The 23,843-nt window shown below is 42.4% G+C and overlaps 1 protein-coding gene across 2 annotated transcripts; it reads right to left on the reverse strand.

Annotated features, from left to right (window-relative positions):
* Positions 1–5,879: 5,879 nt before the first annotated feature.
* Positions 5,880–15,412, reverse strand: LOC112220335 (serine/threonine-protein phosphatase 4 regulatory subunit 2-B). 2 transcript variants are annotated; one of them, XM_024382167.2, is made up of 9 exons: positions 15,261–15,412; positions 14,391–14,472; positions 13,930–14,100; positions 9,250–9,343; positions 8,428–8,465; positions 8,232–8,306; positions 7,971–8,111; positions 7,628–7,881; positions 5,880–7,419 (listed from the first exon to the last, which is right to left on the reverse strand). In XM_024382167.2, the coding sequence occupies exons 1-9, from the start codon at positions 15,379–15,381 to the stop codon at positions 7,076–7,078; spliced, it is 1,320 nt and encodes a 439-aa protein (XP_024237935.2). In that variant the 5' UTR covers positions 15,382–15,412; the 3' UTR covers positions 5,880–7,075. The 2 variants fall into 2 exon arrangements, with proteins under 2 accessions (XP_024237935.2, XP_024237926.2); XM_024382158.2 differs by having other exon boundaries at positions 7,971–8,132.
* Positions 15,413–23,843: the final 8,431 nt, after the last annotated feature.

Genomic DNA, 23,843 nt, shown 5'->3' on the forward strand with positions numbered 1-23,843 from the left:
TTCCCTGGAGATGCCTTTTTAAAGACTACAGTTTAATGCTGTCTCCCATCCCACAGAACAGCACTGCTGCTCAGATTCATACAATCCACTATTTATTTCCTTAGAGAGCCTGGGTAAATTTCAGCAGCCAAGAGACAGAAGCACCTTTGCAGGCTCCCGTGTAAAAACAAGACATGCAAGAATTTGTGATTATTAAAATATAAAAAATTTGGGCACCAGGGTGGTAACAAAGGCTCTTCCAACCCCAAACTATGATCCCCTAGTTAACTTTTATTCTCACGAGAAAGACATATGTTCAGAATGGATGTGTTTAGTCAAGGCATACAAACTTAAGGTACCAGTGAGCCTTCACAAATACACTGAGTGAACAAAACATGACAGACCTTTCCATGACAGACTGACCAGGTGAATCCAGGTGAAAGCTATGATCCTGATTGATGTCACCTGTTAAATCCACTTCAATCAGTGTAGATGAAGGGGAGGACACAGGTTAAAGAGCGATTTTTAAGCCTTGAGACAATTGATACATGGATTGTGTATGTGTGCCATTCAGAGGGTGAATGGGCAAGACAAAACATTTAAGTGCCTTTGTACAGGGTACGGTAGTATAGTGCATTCAGAAAGAATTCAGACCCCTTGACTTTTTCCAAATGTTGTTACGTCACAGCCTTACTCTGAAAAAAAAACAGGTTTTTGTGAATTTAATACAAATAAAAAACAGAAAAACCTTAATTATTCAGACCCTTTGCTGAGACTAGAAATTGTGCTCAGGTGCATCCTGTTTCCATTAATCATCCTTCAGATGATTCTACAACTTTATTGGAGTCCACCTGTAGTAAATTCAATTGATTGGACATGATTTGGAAAGGCACACACCTGTCTATGTAAAGGTCCAACAGTTGACAGTGCATGTCAGAGCAAAAACCCAGTTATGAGGTCAAAGAAATTGTTTGTAGAAATCCGAGACAGGATTGTGTTGAGGCACAGATCTGGGGAAGGGTACCAAAACATTTCTGCAGGATTGAAGGTCCCCAAGAACACAGTGGCCTCCATCATTTTTAAATGGAAGAAGTTTGGAACTACAAAGACTCTTCCTAGAGCTGTACGCCTAGCCAAACTGAGCAATCGGGGGAGAAGGGCCTTGGTCAGGGAGGAGACCAAGACCCGATGGTCACTCTCACAGAGCTCCAGAGATCCTTTGTAGAGATGAGAACCTTCCAGAAGGACAACCATCTCAGCAGCACTCCACCAATCAGGCCTTTATGGTAGTGGCCAGACGGAAGCCACTCCTTGGAGTTTGCCAAAAGGCATCTAAAGTAGAGGTCGACCGATTATGATTTTTCAACGCCGATACCGATTATTGGAGGACCAAAACAGGCCGATACCGATTAATCGGACGATTTTTTAAATATTTTTTTATTTGTTATAATGACAATTACAACAATACTGAATGGACACTTATTTTAACTTAATATAATACATCAATAAAATCAATTTAGCCTCAAATAAATAATGAAACATGTTCATTTTGGTTTAAATAATGCAAAAACAAAGTGTTGGAGAAGAAAGTAAAAGTGCAATATGTGCCATGTAAGAAAGCTAACGTTTATGTTCCTTGCTCAGAACATGAGAACATATGAAAGCTGGTGGTTCCTTTTAACATGAGTCTTCAATATTCCCAGGTAAGAAGTTTTAGGTTGGAGTTATTATAGGAATTATAGGACTCTATACCATTATATCTCTCTATACCATTTGTATTTCATTAACCTTTGACTATTGGATGTTCTTATAGGCACTTTAGTATTACCAGTGTAACAGTATAGCTTCCGTCCCTCTCCTCGCTCCTCCCTGGGCTCGAACCAAGAACACAACGACAACAGCCACCCTCGGGAACAACTACTCCAAGTCTCAGAGCGAGTGACGTTTGAAATGCTAACAGCGAGCACCCCGCTAACTAGCTAGCCATTTCACATCGGTTACACCAGCCTAATCTCGGGAGTTGATAGGCTTGAAGTCATAAACAGCACACTGCTTGATGCACAACGAAGAGCAGCTGGCAAAATGCAAGAAAGTGCTGTTTGAATGAATGCTTACGAGCCTGCTGCTCCCTACCACCGCTCAGTCAGACTGCTCTATCAAATCACAGACTTAGATATAACATAATAACACACAGAAATACGAGCCTAAGTCATTGATATGGTCGAATCCGGAAACTATCATCTCGAAAACAAGACGTTTATTCTTTCTGTGAAATGCCGTATACGGAACCGTTCCGTATTTTATCTAAGGGGTGGCATCCATTAGTCTAAATATTCCTGTTACATTGCACAACCTTCAATGTTATGTCATAATTACATAAAACTCTGGCAAATTAGGCGGCCCAAACGGTTGCATATACACTGACTCTGCGTGCAATGAACGCAAGAGAAGTGACACAATTTCACCTGGTTAATATTGCCTGCTAACCTGGAGTTCTTTTAGCTAAATATGCAGGTTTAAAAATACACTGCTCAAAATAATAAAGGGAACACTTAAACAACACAATGTAACTCCAAGTCAATCACACTTCTGTGAAATCAAACTGTCCACTTAGGAAGCAACACTGATTGACAATAAATTTCACATGCTGTTGTGCAAATGGAATAGACAACAGGTGGAAATTATAGGCAATTAGCAAGACACCCCCAATAAAGGAGTGGTTCTGCAGGTGGTGACCACAGACCACTTCTCAGTTCCTATGCTTCCTGGCTGATGTTTTGGTCACTTTTGAATGCTGGCGGTGCTTTCACTCTAGGGGTAGCATGAGACGGAGTCTACAACCCACACAAGTGGCTCAGGTAGTGCAGCTCATCCAGGATGGCACATCAGTGCGAGCTGTGGCAAGAAGGTTTGCTGTGTCTGTCAGCATAGTGTCCAGAGCATGGAGGCACTACCAGGAGACAGGCCAGTACATCAGGAGACGTGGAGGAGGCCGTAGGAGGGCAACAACCCAGCAGCAGGACCGCTACCTCCGCCTTTGTGCAAGGAGGAGCACTGCCAGAGCCCTGAAAAATGACCTCATGCAGGCCACAAATGTGCATGTGTCTGCTCAAACGGTCAGAAACAGACTCCATGAGGGTGGTATGAGGGCCCGACGTCCACAGGTGGGGGTTGTGCTTACAGCCCAACACCGTGCAGGACGTTTGGCATTTGCCAGAGAACACCAAGATTGGCAAATTCGCCACTGGCGCCCTGTGCTCTTCACAGATGAAAGCAGGCTCACACTGAGCCGGTGACAGATGTGACAGAGTCTGGGGAAGCCGTGGAGAACGTTCTGCTGCCTGCAACATCCTCCAGCGTGACCGGTTTGGCGGTGGGTCAGTCATGGTGTGAGGTGGGATTTCTTTGGGGGGCCTCCATGTGCTCGCCAGAGGTAGCCTGACTGCCATTATGTACCGAGATGAGATCCTCAGACCCCTTGTGAGACCATATGCTGGTGCGGTCGGCCCTGGGTTCCTCCTAATGCAAGACAATGCTAGACCTCATGGGGCTGGAGTGTGTCAGCAGTTCCTGCAAGAGGAAGGCATTGATGCTATGGACTGGCCTGCCCGTTCCCCAGACCTGAATCCAATTGAGCACATCTGGGACATCATGTCTCGCTCCATCCACCAACGCCACATTGCACCACAGACTGTCCAGGAGTTGGCGGATGCTTTAGTCCAGGTCTGGGAGGAGATCCCTCAGGAGACCATCCGCCACCTCATCAGGAGCATGCCCATGCGTTGTAGGGAGGTCATACAGGCACGTGGAGGCCACACATACTACTGAGCCTCATGTTGACTTGTTTTAAGGACATTACATCAACGTTGGATCAGCCTGTAGTGTGGTTTTCCACTTTAATTTTGAGTGTGACTCCAAATCCAGACCTCCATGGGTTGATAAATTTGATTTCCATTGATAATTTGTGTGTGATTTTGTTGTCAGCACATTCAACTATGTAAAGAAAAAAGTATTTAATAAGAATATTTAATTCATTCAGATCTAGGATGTGTTATTTTAGTGTTCCCTTTATTTTTTTGAGCAGTGTATATACTTCTGTGTATTGATTTTAAGAAAGGACATTGAAATTAACATTGATGTTCATGGTTAGGTACACATATCATGGTTAGGTACACGGAGCAACAATATGCACCGCATCGATTATATGCAACACAGGACACGCTAGATAAAATAGTAATATCATCAACCATGTGTAGTTAACTAGTGATTATGATTGTTTTTTTATAAGATAAGTTTAATGCTAGCTAGCAACTTACCTTGGCTTACTGCATTCGCGTAACAGGCAATCTCCTCGTGGTGTGCAATGAGAGACAGGTGGTTAGAGCGTTGGACTAGTTGACTGTAAAGTTTCAAGATTGAATCCCCCGAGCTGACAAGGTGAAAATCTGTCGTTCTGCCCATGGACGAGGCAGTTAACCCACCGTTCCTAGGCCGTCATTGAAAATAAGAATGTGTTCTTAACGGACTTGCCTAGTTAATTAAAGATTAAATAAAGGTGTAAAAAAATAATAATCGGTGTCCAAAAACACATTTCCGATTGTTATGAAAACTTGAAATTGGCCCTAATTAATCAGCCATTCCGATTAATCGGTCAACCTCTAATCTAAAGGACTCTGACCATGAGAAACAAGATTCTCTGGTCTGATGAAACCAATGATTGAAATCTTTTGCCTGACTGGGGTGAAGGTTCGCCTTCCAACAGGACAACGACCCTAAACACACAGCCAAGACAATGCAGGAGTGGCCTCGGGACAAGTCTCTAAACATCTTTGAGTGGCACAGCCAGAGCCCGGACTTGAACCCGATCTAATATCTCTGGAGACCTGAAAATAGCTGTGCAGCAACACTCCCAATATAATCTGACAAAGCTTGATAGGATCTGCTGAGAATGGGAGAAATACCCCAAATACAGGTGCCAAGCTTGTAGCGTCATACCCAAGACTTGAGGCTGTAATCGCTGCCAAAGGTGCTTCAACAAAGAGTAAAGGGTCTGGAATACTTACGTAAATGTGATATTTTTAATAAACTTACAAAAATGTCTGAACCTGTTTTAGCTTTGTCATTATGGGGTATTGTGTGTAGATGAGGGGGAAAACAATGTCATCCATTTTAGAATAATGCTGTAATGTAACATCTGGAAAAGGTAAAGGGGTCTGAATACTTTCCGAATGCAATGTACTTGCCATGCGCACCAGTCTGTGTGTCAAGAACTGCAACCCTGCTGAGTTTTTCATGCTCAACAGTTTCCCGTGTATATCAGGAATGGTCCACCACACAAAGGACATCCAGCCAACTTGACACAACTGTGGGAAGCATTGGGGCCAACATGGGCTAGCATCCCTGTGGAACGCTTGACACCTTGTAGAGTCCCTGCCCCGACGAGAGCAAATGGGGGTGCAACTCTGTATTAGGAAGGTGTTCTAATATAGGTGTTAAAATAGTTATACACTGTGTATAACCTAACAATTCTCATACATTCTTGTGTTTGGTCTTAAACTGATGGCATTTTGAGGATTTCAAGAATACATAAGTAACCGATCAGGTTGACTGCATGACTGCATTGGACCTTTGAGCCAAAGCCTAGACATTAGTCTACAGCTCTTAAGACCTCAGGCAAGGGACACATTGTACAACCTGTTCAAATACAAAATGTTACCGAGGAATAGTCTTGAACTGAGGATTTAATGGCTAAATGGCTATAAGGTCACATTGTTTTCAACACATGTATTTAAAAAAATTCTGCAGAGGTGATGAGGTTGTGACATAGGTCATCTGATACCAGTCGGGTTAACATGCAGCTTTTAAAGCAGCTCAGTGGACTAAACGAGATGCCTCACGGGTAAGAAAGCATGACCACACAAAAATGTGAACATTTATTGCTTTATCTGAATACTGCATTGAAAGCAAAATCATTCAGAGTATACACAGAAATTATACAATTATATGGTTTCACAAAGGAAGTGAACACATACTGTATTACAATCTACAAAAGTCTACTTTACAGAAATTTAAAATTCTAAATATCAAAAGTACAGCTATAGAAAGAAACCAGTAACTGCTCTGGATATCTGTCAGTCAAACAACTTGGTGACATCACAATCCAAATTGGAAGTCATCTTGTACTTACAGCTGGTTTTGGAAACTCAACTGGCTGCCACAAAATAACGTTTTACAAAATAAGTAGTTGAGTTGAAATGTTTATATAAATTATGGTGCCCCCAAAATGATATAATCTTATATCTGAAGGTAAAATTAGCATGTTACATTACTCTTCGAGTTGGGTCGGTAGTGCATCATAGCAAAGACAACAGACGCATTTTAAAAAGGAGAATATGGTCTCACATGGAAAATCTAATACAATACTCCATCTCACGAGGAAAATAGATTTTTTAAATAACATAGAAAGATACTTTTTCCTCAACAGCCAAGATGGTGGCACATGAGTAAAAACAGTGGTATGGGCTGGATGCTGAGGCTCGAGCTTCAGTCAAACAGAAATGCTAGCTAGCTCATCTCTGGAGTAAGTAACTAACAGCATAAATAATGAAGAGGTTAGTTAGCAGGGTTAGCTCTGTCCTGACTCTGGTGGTTTGGCGGGGGTGATAATCCACAGAGAAAAACAACTGGCTACAGGAACAAAACTGGGCCTGCTTTACCTGTCAAATGCTCAAACTGATGAGAAAACAATACCCAGGTGAACACACCGTCCAATCAGCACAGCTTGAACAAACATCATATGCAACCCAAAAGACTGACCAAGGCTGAAACAAAGACCTCTGGAGACCACAAGCCTTAAAAGGAAACTCTTAAATAGAGTGTAGGGGAAGAAAATAATCCAGTTAAAAAATCTTCAATTGAAAATAAAATGTGGATGTCCACATCAATGACAGGTGGTCATTTTGAAGAGTAGCCAAAATGTAGACAAGGCGTAAAGTATCTAGGGGACCAGGATGGAGTAGCCCCTTCACCGGTGACACTCAAGCTAGACTTGAGGACAGATGTTCTTAATGGTCAATAGATCGATCCTGAGGAGCTGTTAGTCCTGCTCCATGGGCTCTTCACTGGTCCCAGTGTCCTGGCTGCCACTCTCCATGGCACCCTCTGCAGCTGGCTCAGGAGTACTGCTGGAGGGAGCAGGGGCTGCCTCTTCCCTGGATTCATTCTCTGCACTGTTACAGCTGCTGGCGCTACTGCTGCTGACTGGGTCACTGCCCTCATCGCTGTCCCGGGCCTCAGGGTTCTTCAGGACGCCAGCAGTGGCCTGCTGTTCTGACTGGTCCATGTCATTACCTTCCTCTTGGGAGTCACAAGGTACCTCCCCGTCTGCCTGCTTATCCGCCCCGGGCCCTGCTGATGGCTCTGACTGTGTGCTCGATGGCTCTGTGGGACAGGCAAGGAAACAAAAACAGAGTAAGCCATGTTAACTGGGTTCTCATAGATCTGGCACACAGATAAGCTGAACTTGCAATGAACACCTCAGAATTCAGGCAACTCCTGGTTCTGCTCATACACTTACTAATATCCACAAAGGATTTCACCAGCGATGTATACTTTTCCATGATGGAAAAAGGTGAAAATGTAGTCCTACCTTGGTCTTCACAAGTCCCATCAGTACTGGCAGCCTCACTGTCCTCCTCCTCCTTCTCCTGGACCATGGACTCTGTCTCTTCCGACAAGCTGTCAGCATGGCAGGAGCTGAGGGTGTCCACCTTCTGCTCCTCCTCTTTATCTTTGTTGAACTTGAGCCTCTTCACCTCGTGCTGCTCCGCCTCCATAACCTCCTGATCGTCATAGTGCTTGTTCTTCACAGAGCTCCCTAGCGTATCCGATGCTGACACCTCACTGAGAAAGAAGATTCAACATGCATTAAATTCATAAAAGAACAGTAGAAAGTGAGTATCACATGGTCTTTTGGGTAGCAACTGAAGTACCTGGAATGTGTGTCATGTCCCTGCTCTGTGGTAGGATCTTTGTTTTCTGTACTGTCCGGTAGACCGTTTGTCGCTAGTGAGCTGGCTAGAGAGAGTTTTGGTCTGTTCAGCGGCCTGGGGGTCCCTGGGCCATTAACTTTCCTGCAAGAAAATAATAAGAGACTAAGAAAAGTGAGGTTTACTTTCTGCATTTACCTTTAGGCAATTATCACTGACGTGAAACTAGGATGGGAGAATGAGAACCTGTAGTATGCGCTTTACCTCTCTGTAAAAGCAGATGAGTTTCCAGGCAACATAACACCATTAATTCTATTCACACCACTGCATCCGTTTTTCCTTCATGACAGAGAGAAACATCACAATGACAATTCCGAACATCATATAAACTTAATAAAACACACCTCTAAAAATGTTTCATTGCTATAATGTATAACAATAAGGAAAAGACAACCCTTACTCTGAGGTAGGATGCACACAGCTGACCACCATCACATTCTGGGAGAAGAAAAACCCTATTACAAACCAAACACTGCAATATATAAATACTATTTTATTGAGATATATATATACACACACACACACAGCCAGTCAAAAGTTTGGACACACCTACTCATTCAAGGGTTTTTCTTTATTTTTACTATATTGTAGAATAATAGTGAATGCATCAAAACTATGAAATAACACATGGAATCATGTAGTAGCCAAAAGTGTTCAAAAAAATGAAAAAATATTTTATATTTGAGATCCTTGATGGTTTTTGCGACTGCACTTGAACTTTCAAAGTTCTTGACATTTTCTGCATTGACTGACCTTCATGTCTTAAAGTAATGATGGACTGTCATAATATGGACATAGCCCTATTTGTTAAGACTATCTTCTGTATACCACCCTTACCTTGTCACAACACAACTGATTGGCTCAAACGCATTAAGAAGGAAAGAAATTCCACAAATTAACTTTAACAAGGCACGCCTGTTATTTGAAATGCATTTCAGGTGACTGCCCAATTTTTCAGTTTTTGATTTGTTAAAAAAGTTTGAAATGTCCAATAAATGTCGTTCCACTTCATGATTGTGTCCCACTTGTTGTTGATTCTTCACAAAAAAATACAGTTTTATATCTTTATGTTTGAAGCCTGAAATGTGGCAAAAGGTCGCAAAGTTCAAGGGGGCCGAATACTTTCGCAAGACACTGTATGTGTATATCTCCCTCATATATATATATAAATAAAATATTACACACACTATAAAAATCCTATCTAATGTGGCACTGAACTCACCTTCTCAACACCTCTGAGGAATTTCTCTGTTCCTGTGTAATTCCTCTTGGGTTCTGTAAGCAGCTCACACAAACGCTGGATCGTAAATGGAATTCTGAGGGAATGATGGTAAGGAGTTGATTAAAACAAACCCGATTTTGCTGCGAAGAGAGAATAATTAGATAATTTATTCTGGTATTGCCCCCATGTAGCTTGTTTTTGGTCACAGGTTCAAGAGTGGCTGAAAAAACACAACATTGATTTAAAATTAACAATACAAACAGCAGTGTTGGGTGATTTGGAAAGCCATAGTCAATCAACAATATAATAATACTCGTAGGAAAGGTTTTCATCTTTAGCTCTGTGGATACTATGCAATTAGAAATGTTTCAAATTCATGTTAAGACATCACAGCACAGTTGAAAATTATATGGCACATGGAAATCAAAAGAGCGTGATGGGTGAGATGGGCTTTGAGTAGCTCAGGGGTGATATTAGAGAGCTCATGATCGGTAATGGTCATTCCTGGAAAACCCTACATATAATGTATACCGGAGATGTCAGTACTATTTATTAATTAAATGTAATGTGTATAAAAAATATATATATGAATGAATGCTGTGTATAAATGTAAAAAAAGCTATAAAAACTCAAGTAAAAAACAGACTAGCTAAAGAAAAAAAAAGTGATAATATTACATAGTGCCTTCAGAAAGTATTCATACCACTTGACTTATTCCACATTTTGTTGTGTTATTGCCTGAATTCAAAATGGATTTCTCACCCATCTACACAGAATACCCCATAACGACAGTGAAAACATGTTTTTAGAAATGTTTGCTAAATGATTGAAAATGAAAGATAAATATCTAATTTACACAAGTATTCACACCACTGAGTCAATACATGTAAGTCTAAGAGTTTTACACACCTGTATTGTACAATATTTCCCCATTCATTTAAATATGTGTCAAGCTCTGGCAAGTCTTGCCTTAGATTTAAGACAAAACTAACTACACCACTCAGGAACAGTCAATGTTATCTTGGTAAGCAACTCCAGTGTATATTTGGCCTTGTGTTTTAAGTTATAATCCTGCTGAAAGGTGAATTGGTCTCCCTGTGTTTGTTAGAAAGCAGACTGAACCAGGTTTCTCTAGGATTTTGGCTGTGCTTAACCCTATTCAGTTTCTTCTTATCCTAAAATACTCCTAGTCCTTGTCGATGACAAGCATACCCATAACATGATGCAGCCACCACCATGCTTGAAAATATGAAGAGTGGTACTCAGTGATGTGTTGTATTTTCCCCAAACATACTGCTATGTATTCAGGACTTAGTGAATTTCTTTGTCACATTTTTTGCAGTTTAACTTTAATGCCTTGTTGCAAAAAGGATGCACGTTTTGGAATATTTGTATTCTGTAACGGCTCCTTTTCACGGTCATTTAGGTTAGTATTGTGGAGTTACTACAACGTTGTTGATTCATCCTCGGTTCTCTCCTGTCACAGGCATTAAACTCTAGCTGTTTAAAAGTCACCATTGGCCTCATTGTGAAATCCCTGAGCGATTTCCTTCCTCTACAGCAACTGAGTTAGTAAGGATTTTTATACACCATCCAAAGTGTAAGTAATAACTTCACCATGCTCAAAGGCTATTCAATGTCTGCTTATTTATTTACACCCCCCACACCACCAATAGGTGCCATTCTTTGCGAGGCATTGGAAAACCTCTCTGGTCTTCGTGGTTGAATCGGTGTTTGGAATTCACTGCTCGACTGAGGGGCCTTAGAGATAATTGTATGTGTGGGGTACAGAGATGAGGTAGTCATTTTAAAAAATCATGTTAACAACTATTATTGCACACAGAGTGAGTCCATGCAACTTAAGTTACTTGTTAAAGACATTTTTACTCCTGAACTTAAAGGGGTTGAATACTTACGACTCTTCAGCTGTTCATTTTCAATAAAATGTTTAGAAAAACAATTCCACTTAGACATTATGGGGTAGTGTGTGTAGGCCAATGACAATATCTCAATTTAATCCATTTTCAGGCTGTAGCAACAAAATGTGGAAAAAGTCCAGAAAATATAGCCAAACTTTAATGAGACTTTTAATTACATAGATATAGGCTAAGTGGCCAGTCATGTTTGACAAATAAATTGAAGGATAATTAACATTAACGTCTAAAGGCTTGATTCTGTCGACATACTTGAAGCACGGTTCGTTCAGATCAATTGGTCACAAGACCAGAGTGAAGGACATTGCTTGTTGCGCACTGCTCATCACCCACCTTAAATCTGAGCGGAGTTGGTGAGCATTTAGAAACTATTTAAACAAACTTAACTGCTTATAACCTGGATATTTTATGTAATTTTATGAAGCATGCTTTACCTTGTTTCAAAGTAGCCTAGCCAAAAAAGCTACCATAGAGATGTTGAGGCAATTATTTTACAAATACTTAATATGCAATTGAAACCAGGAATTCTCTCATGTTCTACTGGTTTTCAAATAAACTTAATTTTATTGCCCAGCAGCCAAAGGCATAATCCTAGTCATATTAGTAACCCATGCTAGTTGATGTATCTTTAGATTTCCAATTAGGGATGCACAGATGACATTTTTGTCCAATATCCAATATTTTCCTTGCCAAAAAAACCTGACTGATATTTAACATCTTTGCGGACTAGTACAGTTAAATAGTTGAAACACACAAAGTTATTTTGTTGGCATTTACGTATGTCCCCATTACCAGTAAAACTGCACTGCTGGTACAGGGCTTGTAAGTAAGCATTTCACGATCAAGTTGTATTCAGCGCATGTGACAAATAAAGTTTGATTTGACATAATCACAAACCTTTTTTTCACTCACTTGCTGTTTCATTGTTAATTTCTTCAGTCTCAACCAGGATTTCATCATACATGTCAAGCAGTGAAGATTCAGCTCTGTGGCCTCTTCTGCGATGCGCACTATCACTGTGTCTGTTTCCATCTTGTCCAGCTTTGGCTAACATTTCACATAAACCCTGTTTCTTGTCTGAATCAAAGTAGCGGTCCTTGTACCTAGCATCGAGCATGGTGGCAACACAGTAAAGAGGCTCAGAGAATGCCACCGAATCGCTTGTTCACAGCCTTGAGTACTTTTGCAAGTTTTAAACCCACGGTCTGTCGGCGGTTTTGTTGAGCAGGTGTTCTATGCCATGACAGAGTGTAAAATGTCTGCAGCAGACGCAGTTGATGAGCTTATTTCTCGAGTCAGTTGTGGAGCTAAGAGTGTGTTCAGATTTCCAAGTTTCAAACATGTTCTAAAATGCCATTGAAATGGCAGCAGCGGTATGAGAACCGGCACATTCTTGAGCATGCAATACGGCTGTCGACCAACTGTGCTGTCAGACTCAGCATGCTCATGAGCCGGACATCGCCGGTACAAATGTCATTCGTGAAGCTATTAGCAAGTAGCTCATGGATGTGCGTTTCAACAATACTGTGTAACTCCGGTAGGGCAAAATCTGAAAAATAGCACATACTTGGTGGTGTGTACCGGGGCTCAAGGTGCTCGACCAGTCGGCGAAAGCCAACATCATCCACAACAGAGAACGGTTGATTGTCAAGGGCACTGAATTCCATTATCTTGGCGTTAATGGATTTTGCCTTTGAGTTGTCTCGCTGAAATTCTTACTCGTTCAAATGACTGCTCGTCTTTGTTTAGTTGTTGGAAGTGTGCGCTTAGTATTTTTCTGATTTTATTCTGTGTAGCGCTGTATTTTTGTGGCATCATTATGTCATCTACCTACATTATATTAGGTATGCACGTCAGCTTTGACATCGGTTTTGCACGTCGGTGTTAAACTAGACAGACATCGGGCCGATGCCGATGTTGGTATTTTTAGCTAATATCGTATGACTCCGATATGGTTTCTGATATATCGCACATCCCTATTACTAATGGATACTTTCATCTCGGTCCACTTGTGCGTGCGGTGAGCTTTTGAGAGGTGTTTTCCTCTAATTGCATTTGCGCATAGCCTACAGCCATGTGTGCATTGTTGAGCTTATGATATGAATAAATAAATATTAGTTTTAAGCTAAATAGTCTGATCTGTTGCATCAGCCTCATTTCCTATTTACATGTTTAATGTGCAGTGTTTGAATGAATTTAGGATCTGTGGGCCAAGAACCGTCTCAGAGTCAGTTTTTAACCTCTTTAGAGCCCTGGGGGGAATTATTTTATAAAGACATAAAAAAATATTTGGTAGTAATTGTAATGTTGCAACATTTTATAGGGCACCAGGCTACCATCCTCCAGCAGAGAACTAAAGGAGAATTTTGAGACAGTCTTGATTGAATATTCAAAGAAGCCAATTGTGTGTAGTCACATTTTTTGTCTGATTCTCTATGGTAAAGATAGTAATGCATTTTACTTTGTAAATTGGTTCCTTGCATCATACAATTATGTAAAAATTGTGTTACTGACATGTGTTACTTTTTTTGAGAAGTAAAAACAAATTGAACAGTCCTACTAGGCTGAGGGACAAGTGGCTAAAAAATTGAATGTCAAGCCCTGCTACAGTACATGTGACATCTAGAAATGCCTATCCAGTAGATGGCGCCATTGTATAACCACCACAAAATCAGCAATAGTGAACTCCAGATGGCATCACATGACTGTAGGAAAACAGTTGCCTAAAGGTTTTGCTGGTACCTACCCATTGTATCCATTCACAATCTTCAGTATCCTCTCCTTCATGTCCTCAAATGGAATGGACTCCACATTGGGATTGGCTACCCCCCTTTGATCGGGTGCTGAGGCTATGAAGTCATCCATCACTTTCTCCAGTTTGAAGAGGAAATAGCTTTTAAACTGGGACCACTGGACCCTGGAGAAAGAGTACACATTTCTTAAAAGGAATAATCCACATTCCTATGATTTAACTTGTTAAATAAAGCAAAATGTGAGAATATGATGCATACACATTTTTTATAATAACTTAGCAACATGTAAAATGTGTAATTTAGTTATACACCACATGCAGAAAAGACTTGGCATGACCTTGGCATATTCCATAATTTGGACCAGTGGTGTTCAAGTTTTCCCACTGAACATGCCTCATCCTCTCATATGCATGAAATCTGTAGCTCCAAGCTTGTCAATAGGAACATTACTTACATGGTTTCTCCAGTCTTGGCAACATGACACAGAAACTGATCTAGCAGGGGAGCCACTTCTTGCGTCCCTTTCTTGTCAAAGTCTGCAGAGAACAGTGATGTCAAATCAGTGAGCACAACAGATAAGGAAACTGAGTGATTCGCTTGCTTATTACTATCTAATGAATGGGGATTTGTGGCTACAACACTGTCAGTGTGTTTTAGCCATTCAACTAGCTAGCTAGCCAGCTTCAGACAAGCACCTGCCAAATGGGGATAATCAAGTTATTGACACCAACTGCAAATTTAATTGAGTGTTCGCATAAAAGGCTGTCCTTTACAGCTAGTTGTGGCAATTGAACAGCTACAAGTGAACACAAAATTAGCTCACTAGCCACCTAACTAACACTAACTAGGGTACCATTTACATAACAATTAGCTAGCTAGTTAGGCTTAACTTAATGCCAATGTCTTATCTAGATAGCTAACGTAACTAGCCAGCTAACTACCGGTAGTTAATCAGTTCATTAGCTTAGCTAGCTGGGTGTCAAGCTAGCTAACGTTAGCTATGTGGCGATGGAGTTGTCAACACCATCATGGTTAACTAGCTAGCTACATTGTTGAATCCAGAAATACACATAGGAAACAATTACACAACGTAGCTCGCTTGATAGCTTTTCTGGAGGTTTGAGAATTGAACGCTACTAGCTAAGAAACGTTGCTTCTTCTTCCGAATATTAGCATTAGCTAGCTGACTTGCTAACATTAGCTTATAGCTAGCTAGCTACATTCAACACCTGGCGATATAACTAGCTAACCACTGTGGAATCAAGTAAACAACACGTCTGCCTCTCAATCGAAGTATTACGCTATTCATAAGAACCAAAATAACCTTTGAGCGCCTCTTGGAGTGAGTTTATTTCCATCATGTTCTCTGTCAATCTCTTGAAACCAAGAGGCAGACTGATGGTGGCTACGTTCTCAACACAAAAAAAGTAGGGAAGAAGAAGCATTTTAATATGGCGCTCGTGAGGTCACTGCCTGTTGGTAGACAGGCGGATCAGATTCAGAAAGTACAGGGAGTACGCTGCTGTTCAACAAGTTGCACAATGGAACACTGGAGGGGAAAAGAACACTTGAGACTCAACGAGAGTAACAGACTACAGTACCATCCTCATCTGAAAAGTAGCCTGCCTTAATAGTATTGAAAGCATGATCTATCTGTACATTGAACGTTCATTATGGCTGACCATCCAGATTGATACTGAACAAAAATATAAACGCAACGTGAAACACTTTCAAAAATTTTACTGAGTTACAGTTCATATAAGGCAGGTATTCCCAAACTGTGGGGTACGCCAAATAAAAATGCGATTTACATTTTTCTTCACATTTTGAAACAGTACATGTATATTTTCCAAATGGCGATACATTTGAGTGAGGTTTTTCTCTCCTGAGTAGCCTCGTTTCACTGCCGACTATTTTTTGTTTTTAACTATCTTTTGTTCAGCGAAACACCACAATGTCAAATACAGGTAGCCTAGTCAAATAATAAACATCCATTCACATTAACCGTTACTCTCTCTCTCTCTTCACTCTTGCACAGACATTTAGAAATTAAACATGACAATTAGAAAAATAAGCCAAGGGAGTTTGAGCGAGAATACAGACGATTTTCGAGTAGTAAGACACGTATAAAAAGCAGCAGATTCCATTAATAAGAAGGGGCTAAAAGCTCTAAAATGGTGAGCTACCGAGTGGCTTGAACAGGCAAGCCCCATACTATCGTGGAGGACTAATTTCTTCCTAATGCGGCAAAAATGACTGGGGCAACGCTGGGGGAAAAGGCCCAAAAAACTATACAGACAATGCCTTCCTCAAACAACACTGTTCCACGATGCATTAGTGACATGGCAGGATATGTTTTCTAACAAGTATTGCTTCGCATACAAAAAGTTGGTGAATTATATGTGTTACAGCTGGATGAGTCAGGCGTGGCGAGCCTGGCACAGCTCCTGGTATATGTCCGTTACGTTTATGAGGGGGCAATTAAGGAAGACATCCTCTTCTGCAAATCACTGGAAACCAGGCCAACATGAGAGGATATTTTTTAAGTACTGGACAGCTTTGACATCAAATGTACTTTGGTTGTCAAGATTTGTTGGTATCTGTACTGTAATGCAAAAGCCATGACAGACAGACAGAGTGGAGTGGTAACGCGTGTGCAAGCAGTTGGATACACTGCAGCATCCACAGAGAGGCTCTTGCTGCCAAGGGAATGCCTGACAGCTTGAAAGACGTTTTTGACACGGCAGTGAAAATGGTTAACTTTGTTAAAGCAAGGCCCCTGAACTCTCGTGTATTTTCTGCATTATGCAATTATATGGCCATGTAACGCTTTTACAACATACAGAAGTGCACTGGCTATCAAGGGGCAATGTATTGACACATTTTTTTTAAAATTGAGAGACAATCTTAAAGTTCTCTTTACTGACCATCATTTTCCCTTGTCTGACCACTTGCATGATGACAAGTTTCACACACGACTGGCCTATCTGAGTGATATTTTTTCCTCACCTGAATGATCTGAATCTAGGATTACATGGACTCTCTAATATGCCAGACAAAATTGAGGCTATGATTTTGAGGCTATGATCATTGTATGATTTGTGTGCAAATGAACTCAAGTTTACGGACAATGTCAAATGTGATATAGTGAAGCCACTGAGTGAGCTGGGTGGGCAATTACTTTCCTGAAACGGACAACACAAACAACTGCATTCGTTATCCCTTTCATGCCCTGCCTCCAGTCCACTTACCGATATCTGAACGAGAGAGCCTCATCGAAATAGCCTCAAGCGGTTCTCTGAAAATGGAATTTAATCAGAAGCCACTGCCAGATTTCTGGATGGGGCTGCGCTCAGAGTTTCTTGCCTTGGCAAATTGCGCTGTTAAGACACTGATGCCCTTTGCAACCACGTACCTCGGCCCTCACTAGCATGAAAACTAAATACAGGCACAGACTGTGTGGAACAAAAATGTAAGACTGAGACTCTCCAGTACAACCCAACATTGCAGAGTTACATGGGGTGGCAGGGTAGCCTCGTGGTTAGAGCGTTGGACTAATAACCATAAGGTTGCAAGATTGAATCCCTGAGCTGACAAGGTAAACCCACTGTTCCTAGGCTGTCATTGAAAATAAGAGTTTGTTCTTAACTGAATTGCCTAGTTGAATAACTGTTTAAAAAAAATGTCTATCCTTTCAAGCAGACCGTTCTCATTAACCTGTGGTGAGTTATTTACCATTTTTGATGAACAAATAAGGTTGTATATGTAAGACAGCTAAATGAAGAGCAAAATTATGTATTATTATATTATTATTTTTGCCCTGGTCCTATAAGAGCTCTTTGTCACTTCCCACAAGCCGGGTTGTGAGAAAAACTAATTCATTCTTATGTTTAATAAATGTATCGTATAGTGTGTGGCAGGTTTACAACGGCAAAAGACAACATTTGAGAGTGCACTGACGCTGGTGCTAGAGGTACGCAGCTGGAGGTTGAATGTTTGAAGGGGTATGGGGCTATTATAAGGGCACAAGGCAAGACCCAGATGCAGACAAAGGAGGCAGATAGTTAGAGTCTTTGTTGTTTAATTATAATCCAAAAGGAGTAGGCAAGAGAATGGTCGTGGACAGGCAAAAGGTCAAAACCAGTTCTGAGTCCAAGAGGTAAAGAGTGTCAGGCAGGCTCGATGTCAGGGCAGGCAGAAGGGTCAGGCAGGCGGGTACGGACTCCAGAAAAACAGTAAAGGGTCAAAACCAGGGAGACTGGAAAAATAGAATAGAAACCAGGAGCACGGGAGAGCACGCTGGTTGACTTGAAAACATACAAGACGAACTGGCACAGAGAGACAGGAAACACAGGGATAAATACACTGGGAAAATAAGCGACACCTGGAGACAATCACAAGAACAGGTGAAACAGATCAGGGCATGACAACTATAAAAAGTTTGGGAACTGCTGATATAAGGAAATAAGTCAATTGAAAAAATTGATTAAGCCCTAATCTATGGATTTCACATCAAATGAAATCAAATTTATTTATATAGCCCTTCGTACATCAGCTGATATCTCAAAGTGCTGTACAGAAACCCAACCTAAAACCCCAAACAGCAAGCAATGCAGGTGTAGAAGCACGGTGGCTAGGAAAAACTCCCTAGAAAGGCCAAAACCTAGGAAGAAACCTAGAGAGGAACCAGGCTATGTGGGGTGGCCAGTCCTCTTCTGGCTGTGCCGGGTGGAGATTATAACAGAACATGGCCAAGATGTTCAAATGTTCATAAATGACCAGCATGGTCGAATAATAATAAGGCAGAACAGTTGAAACTGGAGCAGCAGCACGGCCAGGTGGACTGGGGACAGCAAGGAGTCATCATGTCAGGTAGTCCTGAGGCATGGTCCTAGGGCTCAGGTCCTCCGAGAGAGAAAGAGAGAATTAGAGAATGCACACTTAGATTCACACAGGACACCGAATAGGACAGGAGAGGTACTCCAGATATTACAAACTGACCCTAGCCCCCCGACACATTAACTACTGCAGCATAAATACTGGAGGCTGAGACAGGAGGGGTCAGGAGACACTGTGGCCCCATCCGAGGACACCCCCAGACAGGGCCAAACAGGAAGGATATAACCCCACCCACTTTGCCAAAGCACAGCCCCCACACCACTAGAGGGATATCTTCAACCACCAACTTACCATCCTGAGACAAAGCTGAGTATAGCCCACAAAGATCTCCGCCATGGCACAACCCAAGGGGGGCGCCAACCCAGACAGGATGACCACATCAGTGAATCAACCCACTCAGGTGACGCACCCCTTCCAGGGACGGCATGAGAGAGCCCCAGTAAGCCAGTGACTCAGCCCCTGTAATAGGGTTAGAGGCAGAGAATCCCAGTGGGAAGAGGGGAACCGGCCAGGCAGAGACAGCAAGGGCGGTTCGTTGCTCCAGAGCCTTTCCGTTCACCTTCCCACTCCTGGGCCAGACTACACTCAATCATATGACCCACTGAAGAGACGAGTCTTCAGTAAGGACTTAAAGGTTGAGACCGAGTTTGCGTCTCTGACATGGGTAGGCAGACCGTTCCATAAAAATGGAGCTCTATAGGAGAAAGCCCTGCCTCCAGCTGTTTGCTTAGAAATTCTAGGGATAATTAGGAGGCCTGCGTCTTGTGACCGTAGCGTACGTGTAGGTATGTACGGCAGGACCAAATCAGAGAGATAGGTAGGAGCAAGCCCATGTAATGCTTTGTAGGTTAGCAGTAAAACCTTGAAATCAGCCCTTGCTTTGACAGGAAGCCAGTGTAGAGAGGCTAGCACTGGAGTAATATGATCAAATTTTTTGGTTCTAGTCAGGATTCTAGCAGCCGTATTTAGCACCAACTGAAGCTTATTTAGTGCTTTATCCGGGTAGCCGGAAAGTAGAGCATTGCAGTAGTCTAACCTAGAAGTGACAAAAGCATGGATTAATTTTTGGACAGAAAGTTTCTGATTTTTGCAATGTTACGTAGATGGAAAAAAGCTCTCCTTGACTAGAAATACAGATATGCATCTGTTAGTCACAGATACCTAAATAAAAAAAAGGTAGGGGTGTGGATCAGAAAACCAGTCATTATTTGGTGTGACCACCATTTGCCTCATGCAGCTTGACATTTCCTTTGCATAGAGTTGATCTGGCTGTTGATTGTGGCCTGTGGAATGTTGTTCCAATCCTCTTCAATGGCTGTGCGAAGTTGCTGGATATTGACGGAAACTGGAACATGCTGTTAAACACGTCGATCCAGAACATCCCAAACATGCTCGATGCTCAATGGGTGGCATGTTTGGTGAGGATGCAGGCCATGGAAGAACTAGGACATTTTCCGCTTCTAGGAATTGTGTACAGATAGATCCTTGTGACATGGGGCCGTGCATTATCATGGTGAAACATGAGGTGATGGCGGTAGATGAGACAATGGACCTCAATATCTCATCACGGTATCACGGTGCATTCAAATTACCATAGATAAAATGCAATTGTGTTCATTGTTCGTAGCTTATGCCTGCCCATACCATAACCCCACCGCCACCATGGATCACTCTGTTGACATCAGCAAATGGCTCACCCATTACATGTGGTCTGTGGTTGAGAGGCCAGTTGGACGTACTGCCAAATTATCTAAAACAATGTTGGAGACAGCTTATGGCAGAGAAATTAATGTTCAATTCTCTGGCAACAGCTCTGTTGGACATTCCTCCAGTCAGCATGCCAATTGTACGCTCCCTCAACTTGCAGTGGTGTAAATTAATTAAGTAAAAATACTTTAAATTACTACTTAAGTCGTTTTTTGTCTGTACTTTACTATTTATATTTTTGCCAACTTTTACTTTACTACATTCCTCAAGAAAATAATACACTTTTTATTCCATACATTTTCCCTGACACCCAAAAGTACCCAAAAGTACAAAAGTACAGGAAAATGGCCCAATTCACACACTTATCAAGAGATCATCCCTACTGCCTCTGATCTGGTGGACTGACTAAACACAAATGCTTTGTTTGTAAATGATGTCTGAGTGTACATACATAGACTGTATGTCAATAAAAATGTAAATAAAATGGTGCCGTCTGATTTGCTTAATATGAGGAATTTGAAATGGTTTATACTTTTACTTTTGATATTTAAGTATATTTAAAACCAAATACTATTATTGAAGTAGTATTTTACTGGGTGACTTTCACTTGAGTCATTTTCTGTCTTCACTGACATTTTCAACCTCTCCCTGTCCAAGTCTGTGATACCCACATGTTTTAAGCAGACCACCATAGTCCCTGTGCCCAAGAACACTAAAGTAACCTGCCTAAATGACTACCGACCCGTAGCACTCACATCTGTAGCAATGAAGTGCTTTGAAAGGCTTGTCATGGCTCACATCAACACCATTATCCCCAAAACCCGAGACCGACTCGAATTTGCATACCTCCCCAACAGATCCACAGATGATGCAATCTCTATTGCACTCCACACTGCCCTTTCCCACCTGGACAAAAGGAACACTGATGTGAGAATGCTATTCATTGACTACAGCTCAGTGTTCAACATAGTGCCTTCAAAGCTCATCAATAAGCTAAGGACCATGGGACTAAAAACCTCCCTCTGCAACTGCATCCTGGAATTCCTGACAGGCCGCCCCCAGTTGGTAAGGGTAGGTAACAACACATCCGCCACACTGATCCTCAACACAGGGGCCCCTCAGTGGTGTGTGCACAGTCGCCTCCTGTACTCCCTGTTCACTCATGACTGCACGGCCAGGCACGACTCCAACACCGTTAAGTTTGCCGATGACACAACAGGGGTAGGCCTGATCACCGACAACGATGAGACAGCCTATAGGGAGGTCAGACACCTGTCCATGTGGTGCCAGGACAACAATCTCTCCCTGAATGTGATCAAGACAAAGGAGATGATTGTGGACTACAGGAAAAAGAGGAACGAGCATGCACCCATTATTATCAACGTGGCTATATTGGAGCAGGTTGAGAGCTTCAAGTTCCTTGGTGTCCACATCACCAACAAACTGACATGGTCCAAACACACCAAGACAGTCGTGAAGAGGGCACGACAAAACCTATTTCCCCTCAGGAGACTGAAAAGATTTGGCATGGGTCCTCAGATCCTCAAAAGGTTCTACAGCTGCACCATCGAGAGCATCCTGACTGGTTGCATCACTGCCTGGCCTCCGAACGCAAGGCATTACAGAGGGTAGTACGTACAGCCCAGTACATAACTGGGGCCAAGCTTCCTGCCATCCAGGACCTCTACACCAGGCAGTATCAGAGGAAGGCACTAAAAAATGTCAAAGACTCCAGCCACCCTAGTCATAGAATGTTCTCTCTGCTACCGCACGGCAAGCAGTACCGAAGCGCCAAGTATGTTTCCAAGAGGCTCCTAAACAGCTTCTACCCCCAAGCCATAAGACTCCTGAACATCTAATAAAATGGTTACCCAGACTATTTGCATTGGTCCACCCCCCCTCCCCCCTCTTTTACACCGCTGCTACTCTCTGTTGTTATCATCTATGCATAGTCACTTTAATAACTCTACCTACATGTACATATTACTTCAACTAACAGGTGCCCCCGCACATTGTCTCTGTACCTGTATAGTCTCGCTATTGTTATTTTACTGCTGGTCTTTAATTACTTGTTACTTTTATTTCTTACTCTTTAAAAAAAAACTGCATTGTTGGTTAGGGGCTCGTAAGTAAGCATTTCACTGTAAGGTCACTGTTGTTTTTGGCGCATGTGACTAATAAAATTAGATTTCTTGGGTATGACGCTACAAGCTTGGCACACGTGTATTTGGGTAGTTTCACCCATTATTTTCTGCAGATCCGCTCAAGCTGTCAGGTTGGAAGGGGAGCGTCACTCCACAGCTATTTTCAGGTCTCTCCAGAGATGTTCGATTGGGTTCAAGTCCGGGCTCTGGCCCGAAGCCACTCCTACATTGTCTTGGCTGTGTGCTTAGGGTCGTTGTGCTGTTGGAAAGTGAACCGTCGCCCCAGTCTGAGGTCCTGAGCAGGTTTTCAACAAGGATCTCTCTGTACTTTGCTCCGTTCATCTTCCCCTCAAGCTTGACTACTCTCCCCGTTCCTGCCGCTGAAAAACATCCCCACAGCATGATGCTGCAACCACCATGCTTCACCGTAGAGATGGTGCCAGGTTTCCTCGAGACGTGACGCTTGGCATTCAGGCTAAAGAGTTCAATCTTGGTTTCATCAGACCAGCGAATATTGTTTCTCATGGTTTGAGAGTCCTTTATGTGCCTTTTCGCAAACTTCAAGAGGGCCGTCATGTGCCTTTTACTGAGGAGTGGCTTCCATCTGGCCACTCTACCATAAAGGCCTGATTGGTGGAGTGCTGTAGATATGGTGTTCCTTCTGGAAAGTTCTCCCATTGCCACAGAGGAACTCTGTCAGAGTAACCATCGGGTTCTTGGTCACCTCCCTGACCAAGGCCCTTCTCCCCAGATTGCTCATTTTGGCCGGGCAGCCAGTTCTAGGCAGAGTCTTGGTGGTTCCAAACTTCTTCTTTAAGAATGATGGAGGCCACCGTCTTCTTGGGGACCTTGTATGCTGTAGACATTTTTTGGCACCCTTCCCTAGATCTGTGCCTCTGTAACAGTATAACTTTAGACCGTCCCTTCGCCCATACCCGGGCGCGAACCAGGGACCCTCTGCACACATCAACAACTGACACCCACGAAGCATCGTTACCCATCGCTCCACAAAAGCCGCGGCCCTTGCAGAGCAAGGGGAACAACTACTTCAAGGTCTCAGAGCAAGTGACGTCACCAATTGAAATGCTATTTAGCGCGCACCGCTAACTAAGCTAGCCGTTTCACATCCGTTACACTCACCCCCCTTTTGACCTTCC

This window comes from Oncorhynchus tshawytscha, linkage group LG02, assembly GCF_018296145.1.
Source record: "Oncorhynchus tshawytscha isolate Ot180627B linkage group LG02, Otsh_v2.0, whole genome shotgun sequence".
NCBI lineage: Eukaryota > Metazoa > Chordata > Actinopteri > Salmoniformes > Salmonidae > Oncorhynchus > Oncorhynchus tshawytscha.